Source organism: Dryobates pubescens, chromosome 20, assembly GCF_014839835.1.
Source record: "Dryobates pubescens isolate bDryPub1 chromosome 20, bDryPub1.pri, whole genome shotgun sequence".
NCBI lineage: Eukaryota > Metazoa > Chordata > Aves > Piciformes > Picidae > Dryobates > Dryobates pubescens.
In genome coordinates, this window is record NC_071631.1 from 2,194,709 (window position 1) to 2,201,692 (window position 6,984).

The following is a 6,984-nucleotide window of genomic DNA, read 5'->3' on the forward strand; positions in this document are numbered from 1 at the left end:
AGTTTGAAGATTAAACCCAGTCCCTGTCCTAGGAGAAAACTGGACTTGTATTCCTTGTGAAAACTCCTGGGTAAGGTTGTCCCAAAGCTGGGTTCTTCACCCACCCACCTTTCCTGCACACAGCTGGGTTAAAATAAATGCTTTGAGTCTTTGTGTTGATTTTTTTTCCCCCTGCACACTGGATAAAAAGGCAAACCAGCTTTGGGATAAGGAGGTCACATTTCGTGGCTTGGTTTGCATTTTTCTCCTTGCTGTGTCAGGTACCAGTGGGCTGAGTGTGCCCTCAGCTCTTAAACCACTTTACAACTGGGTTTTGTTATTCTGGTTGATGTATTTGAGAATGAATGAATGAAAAGCTTGGGGGAAGGGGGGGAAATCCTAGGGGAAAAAAAAAAAGAAGTAAATCACAGAATCAGCCAGGTTGGAAGAGACCTCCTAGATCATCGAGTCCAACTAGATCAACTAGACCATGAATCCACCCTTTCTATAGGGAAAGCTGAAGGGGGAAAGCTAGGATTTAGAATAGGAATAGAATTAATCAGGTTGGAAAAGACCTTTGAGATCATCCAGTCCAAGCTATCACCCAACACCGTCTAATCAATTAAACCATGGCACCAAGCACCCCATCCAGGCTCTTCCTAAACACCTCCAGTGATGGTGACTCCACCACCTCCCTGGGCAGCACACCTCCCAGTGACAGCTTTGATAGCAGTCCCCTTCAGTTAGGTACATTGAGGGGCTCGTTTGGAAGAGCTTGGAGCCTGCCTGGAAGCCGCTCTCGAGTGAGCAAGGCAAGTGCGAGGTGCTCGCTCGTCGCCTTTCCCCGGGCAGCGGCTCGCAGGCAGCCCGGCAGGCAGCGGGGAAGCGCCGCACCGCACCGCACCGCACGGCGGCCGGGGCTGCGTTTGCAGGCGGCGGGGAAGCTCCGCACCGCACGGCGGCCGGGGCTGCGTTTGCAGGCGGCGGGGAAGCTCCGCACTGCACGGCGGCCGGGGCTGCGTGGAAGCACCACACCACGGCCGGGGCTGCGTTTGCAGGCAGGGTTTAAACGCCGCGGCCGGGGCTGCGTCTGCAGGCAGGGTGCAGGCGCCGCGGCCGGGGCTGCGTCTGCAGGCAGGGTGCAGGCGCCGCGGCCGGGGCTGCGTTTGCAGGCAGGGTTTAAACGCCGCGGCCGGGGCTGCGTCTGCAGGCAGGGTGCAGGCGCCGCGGCCGGGGCTGCGTCTGCAGGCAGGGTGCAGGCGCCGCGGCCGGGGCTGCGTCTGCAGGCAGGGTGGAAGCGCCGCGGCCGGGGCTGCGTCTGCAGGCAGGGTGGAAGCGCCGCGGCCGGGGCTGCGTCTGCAGGCAGGGTGCAGGCGCCGCGGCCGGGGCTGCGTCTGCAGGCAGGGTGGAAGCGCCGCGGCCGGGGCTGCGTCTGCAGGCAGCAGGAAGTGAGGCGGCGCAGCTCGCAGCTCGCAGCTCCAGCCCGGCAGCCATGGCAGCCGACGAGAGGGATTACAACCTGACGGAGGAGCAGAAGGCCATCAAAGCCAAATACCCCCCGCTCAATAAGAAGTACGAATGTGAGTATTGCTAACCCTGTGCCCCCCACGCAGCCTGCGTGCGACACAGCAGCCGGGAGGAGCGTGGGGAGGAAGGGGACAGCAGGAGAGGCTTTATAGGCACGTGGAGGGGGAGGGGAGGTCGTGGTAGGGTTGTGGTCGTGTGTGGTAAACTGAGGTGTGCAGTTGCAGTTAGAGAGATGAGATTGCTACCATTTTCTGTGTCGCAGGGAAATGCCCTGCTGGGTTTGGGTGCGAAAGGAATCGGGATAGAAAGAAAGAAATTTGTTAACTTTGCCTTTGAATTCTTCCCCGTTTCAAGCCATTTTTTTAGCCAGGCAGTACACTGCTCTACGGAGACAGAGACGTCCTAAAGTGTTGTGGTTTCCCCCCTCCCTCCTCCTCCATGCCCTGCTCAACAAGCTTTCTCTTTCCCTTTCTCCACCCCTGGAGAACAAGTCAAGCAAAGTGGTTGGCAACCCAAGGGCTGCCTTAAGGTGCTCACAGGAGACGTTTCCAGTGTCTGACTGCTTTGTGTTCCAGCAGTGCCTGTCTGGAGGGAGAGTGTCTGTTACTCTGTTAGAATGTGTATTTCTTTGGGATGTATTCGGGATGGATGAGGCCTTGAGCAACCTGGGCTAGTGGGAGGTGTCCCTGCAGGGGGATTGGAGCTGGATGATTTTTAAGGTCCCTTCCAGCCCAACCCAGTCTGAGATTCTGTGTTCATTCTGCTGCTTCTATTTGGTACTACTCTTTTTTTTTTTCTGCTCTAAGTCTCCTTTTTTTGCATACTGGGTGGTTTGGGGTGTGGACAGGTACTTTTCTTCACTGAGCTGGAAATGTTTGCAAATCTCATCCAGTGCATGAATAATTGCCAGTCCTGCAGACTTCAGCAAAACCTCTTTAACTGCTGGTTAAAGTTTCTTTTTATTGCAGTTAACCTGTAGGAGCCTGTTGGGCTACAGCAGCTGTGCCTTGCACAGGCACTGACATAATCCTATGAAACACTGGCTTTGTGCTTGGCAAAAATCAGTCAAGATTCCACCTGTGATAACTTCCTCTAATGCTCTGCAAAAATCATAGAACCCTTGAATGGCTCAGGTTGGAAAGGACCTCTGAGATCATCTACTGCAAGCTCCATGCCATGGGCAGGGATGCCTCTCAGCTAGACTCAGCTGCTTAAGGCCTCATCCAACCTGGCCTGAACATCCCCAGGCAGGAGGCAGCCACAGCCTCCCTGGGCAGCCTGTGCCAGAGTCTCACACTGAAGAACTTCTTCCTCAGCTCCAGTCTGACCCTGCTCTCCCTCAGCTTCAAACCATTCCCCCTTGTCCTGTCTCCAGACACCCTCATGAAAGGTCTCTCTGCAGCCTTCCTGCAGGATCTCTTCAGGTCCTGGCAGGCAGCTCTAAAGTCCCCCAGGAGTCTTTTCCTCTCCAGGCTGAACACCCCCAGCTCCCTCAGCCTATCCTCACAGCAGAGCTGCTCCAGCCCTTAGATCATTTTTGAGGCCTTCCTCTGCACTCACTCCCACAGCCCTGTGTCCTTCTTATGATAGAACTGGAGGGAGTATTCCAGGTGGGGTCTCAGCAGAGCAAAGGGATGAGTAAAAGAGGTGGTCACTGTTTCAGATCTGAAAGTGAACTCAGCAAGTTCTTGTTCTCACAATAATATTTGATTTTCTTCTTCTAATCCTCATGTATTAAGTACCTGTGCTGATGTCCTGCCTTCTGTTTTTCCTTCCCCCTCAGATTTGGATCACACAGCAGATGTGCAGTAAGTATGGGCAGCTGGGGTCTCTCAGTGTGACACATTGGTTGTTTCTTAGACTGCTTGAAGTCTGCTTGCAGATTTATACCTTATAGAAACCCAAACATTTGTGTTGATTCACTTCCCCTGCATGAATTCTCCTCTTCTGGTTGCTCACCTGCTGTGCCTCGGGGGGATTCCATGGGCTGTTCTGGTACAGCTTGGTAAGTTGTAACTTACCTGTTACCCCCTGCCTTTTTTAGGCTACATGCCTGGGGAGACACTTTGGAGGAAGCATTTGAGCAGTGTGTGATGGCCATGTTTGGCTACATGACTGACACAGAGACTGTGGAACCTGTGGATACAGTAGAGGTAGAGGCAGAAGGTGAGGCTGTGGTGACTTTTCATGTTGGAACTGTGTGAACCCTGAGGGAGAAGGGCACCAGCACTTTGAATCTTTCCATGGAGTGCTGTTAGAGTGAAGTAAGCATCACTAATCTCAGCCTTCTAACAGTGCAGGGGTTCTGCAGCTGAGCTGCTCTAAAAACATTTGGGTGCTCTTCTGAGACCCCCACCTGGAATACTGCCTCCAGCTCTGGTGTGCCCAGCATAAGAAGGACACAGAGCTGCTGGAGTGAGTCCAGAGGAAGGCCACAAAGATGAGCCCAGGGCTGGAGCAGCTCTGCTGTGAGGATAGGCTGAGGGAGCTGGGGGTGTTCAGCCTGGAGAGGAAAAGACTCCTGGGGGCCCTTAGAGCTGCCTGCCAGGACCTAAAGGGATCCTGCAGGAAGGCTGCAGAGAGACTTTTCCTGAGGGTGTCTAGAGACAGGACAGAGGGGAATGGTCTGAAGCTGAAGGAGAGCAGGGTCAGACTGGAGCTGAGGAAGTTCTTCAGTATGAGACTCTGGCACAGGCTGCTCAGGGAGGCTGTGGCTGCCTCCTGCCTGGGGATGTTCAAAGCCAGGCTGGATGAGGCCTTGACCAACCAATTCTAGTTGAGAGGTGTCCCTGCCCATGGTAGGGAGGTTGGGGCAGATGATCTCTGAGGTCCCTTCCAACCTAAAGCATTCTGTGATTCTTGCTGAGGCAATCATTTGACTGTTTTCTCTGCTTCAACCACCCAGGACATGACATGTTGTCCCTTCTCTTCCACCTCTTGGATGAATGGCTGTATAAGTTCAGTGCTAATGAGTTCTTTATACCCAGGGTAAGTGTTCTGCTCTCATCATTATCCATTTGCAGGTCTCTGGTAGTAGCAGCTCTAAAAGCAGTGTTACCTTAGAGAAAAAACAGAGATACCACAGCTCACTGAAGCACAGCACATGGAGAATTGAAAACAGCAGGGCAGAAAGGCTTGAGAAAGAAAGAGCTCAGCTTTGTTACCACAAACACCAATTATTATCTGCTCTTAAGGGGTAGGGGCAGCTCTGCTTCCTTCCTGCTCCCAAGCAGCAGTGTAACTTGAAGCTGCTCAGGTTCCCTGCTCTCAGATTCCATCTGAAGAGCGGAATAGAACCGTGAGATGTGCTGAGATTTCTGCCCAGAGACAGGAGAAAAACACCCAAAGGAAGATGGCTTGGCAGCAGGCTTGGTAGAGGTGGATGATGGATGGACTCAGTGATCTCCAAGCTCTTTGCCAAGCAAAGCACTCCTGTGTTTCTCTGCCTGACTTCTGCCCTGGCTCTCTCTGCAGGAGGTGAAAGTGCTTCACATTGACCGAATGCAGTTCAAAGTCAGATCCATTGGGTGAGCTGAAACCTTCCCTTGAGTACTGAATACCTTCACTGAAAACACTGCAGAGGAACCACTCTGCAGCATGTGATGTGCTGGAGGTCACTGCTGCTGTCTGAAAAGTGGACTGTGGACTTCTTTCCTTTCCTTTGAAGCTTTAAGTGCAAGTTGCCCTGTCAGGGAAGTGAGCATTTGGTAAATGTGACTGAAGTTCCAACCACATCTCTCTTTTGTTTCTTTCTTTTGCCTTTAAAGGTGGGGAGAAGAGTTCTCTTTATCCAAACACCCTCAGGTATGCTGTGGTTCATCTCTGCATCTGTCAGTTTAGTGGTGGGATGGGGAGGGGTGGTGTCTTTTAAATCATAGAGTCATAGAATGGTTTAAGTTGGAAGGGACCTCAGAGATCATCTGCTCCAAACTCCCTACCATGGGCAGGGACACCTCTCAGGGCCTTCAACACCTCCAGGGCAGCCACAATCTCCCTGGGTAACCTGTTCAGAGTCTCACCACCCTCATACTGAAGAGCTTCCTAAGATGCAGTCTAGCCCAGTATTCAAGGTGGGATCTCAGCAGAGCAGAGGTGGAATCTCCTCACTTGCCCTCCTGGCCACACTTCTCTTCATGGAGTCCAGGACATGATTTGACTTGTGAGGATGTTTGAGGCACTTGAACATCTTTGAAGAAGGACACCTAGGATTGTTTAATCTGGAGAAGAGAAGGCTGAGAGGGGATCTGATCCATGCCTATCAATATCTGAGGGGTGGGTGGCAAGCAGAAGGTGCCAGGCTCTTTTGGGTGGTACCCAGTGATAGGACCAGGAGCAATGGGTACAAGTTAGAACACAGGAGGTTCCACCTCGACATGAAGAGCAGGCTGCCCTGGGAGGTTGTGGAATCTCCTTCCCTGGAGACTTTCAAAGTCTGCCTGAAAGTGTTCCTGTGTGGCTTGCCCTAGGTGACCCTGCTTTGATCTCTGGAGGTCCCTTCCAAGCCCTACCATTCTGTGAGGCTGTGCTGCTGAACTGCTACATGGTGATGGCATTTCACAGACCCATGGCCTTGTGTCTTTGTCTCTCTAGGGCACAGAGGTCAAAGCCATAACTTACTCAGCAATGCAGATCTGTGAGGATGAAAAGCCAGAAGTCTTTGTCATCATTGATATCTAAAGCAAGAAAAGCATGGTGGAGAGGACACTTGTCAGTGGTTTTCCCTGGAAAACTGTAATCCCTGTGGAAGTAACTGAAGAAATTGGCCAGCTGAGATGATAAATGGAAGGGAGGGATGGGTGGGAGTGTCAGCTTGTGCTTTGACTTGAGGATGAGGAGACACAGAAATCCCTGCATGCCAGGAGGAAAAACAAAACAAGTTGGGTTTTTTGGGGGGGAGTGGTTGTGGAGAAGAAGAAAGAGAGTTGTAAAGGTTGAAAGTCTCTCAGGAATGTTAGGGGTCAGCTGGTAAGGCTGCTGGGTGCTGTGTCAACTAAACAGAGAAATTAGTGGAGCTGCTAGCTAAAATATTGCCTGTTTGTAGGGTGGCAGGAGGTGATGATCTTCTGCATGATTTCCTTTGCAGTGTTGTAATTCTGGGGTGCCAGCCCTTCTCCATTTTATACAAAGGGTCCAAAAGGCCTGCTCTGGGCCAGATTTAATGTAGAAAAGTCTGTTCAAAGGCCCCCTGGGAAAGTTTGCCAGTTCAAAATGAGACCACCCAGGAGGCATGCCAGCAGGTGGTGCTGAGCTGTTGTGAATAAATTTCCACATGGGCTCCTAAAGCATGTCAGCATGGCCATGGAACCCTGGTAGCACCTCCATAGAATGGGTTGGTTGGAAGGGACCTCCAAAGCTCATCCAGTCCAAGCCCCCTGTAGTCAGCAGGGACATCCTCCACTAGAGAGGTTGCTCAGAGCCTTGTCCAGCCTCACCTTGAATACCTCCAGGGATGGGACCTCACCTACCTCCCTGGGTGAC

At 52.3% G+C, this 6,984-nt stretch overlaps 1 protein-coding gene across 2 annotated transcripts; it reads left to right on the forward strand.

Annotated features, from left to right (window-relative positions):
* The first annotated feature begins 774 nt into the window (after positions 1-774).
* On the forward strand, positions 775-6,391 carry ZBTB8OS (zinc finger and BTB domain containing 8 opposite strand). 2 transcript variants are annotated; one of them, XM_054171005.1, is made up of 8 exons: positions 775-782; positions 1,418-1,559; positions 3,290-3,314; positions 3,551-3,672; positions 4,412-4,494; positions 4,981-5,033; positions 5,274-5,310; positions 6,097-6,391. In XM_054171005.1, exons 2-8 carry the CDS (start codon positions 1,472-1,474, stop codon positions 6,181-6,183), a joined length of 495 nt encoding a protein of 164 aa, XP_054026980.1. In that variant the 5' UTR covers positions 775-782; positions 1,418-1,471; the 3' UTR covers positions 6,184-6,391. The 2 variants fall into 2 exon arrangements, with proteins under 2 accessions (XP_054026980.1, XP_054026979.1); XM_054171004.1 differs by lacking the exons at positions 775-782; positions 3,290-3,314 and having other exon boundaries at positions 1,449-1,559.
* The last annotated feature ends 593 nt before the right edge of the window (positions 6,392-6,984 follow it).

Bases quoted from the DNA above. Each gene is read 5' to 3' on its own strand.
- ZBTB8OS (XM_054171005.1), top strand. From the start codon at position 1,472: ATGGCAGCCGACGAGAGGGATTACAACCTGACGGAGGAGCAGAAGGCC. The intron at 1,560-3,289 runs GTGAGTATTGCT...CTTCCCCCTCAG, and splicing joins GCTCAATAAGAAGTACGAAT to ATTTGGATCACACAGCAGAT. The intron at 3,315-3,550 runs GTAAGTATGGGC...TGCCTTTTTTAG, and splicing joins GATCACACAGCAGATGTGCA to GCTACATGCCTGGGGAGACA.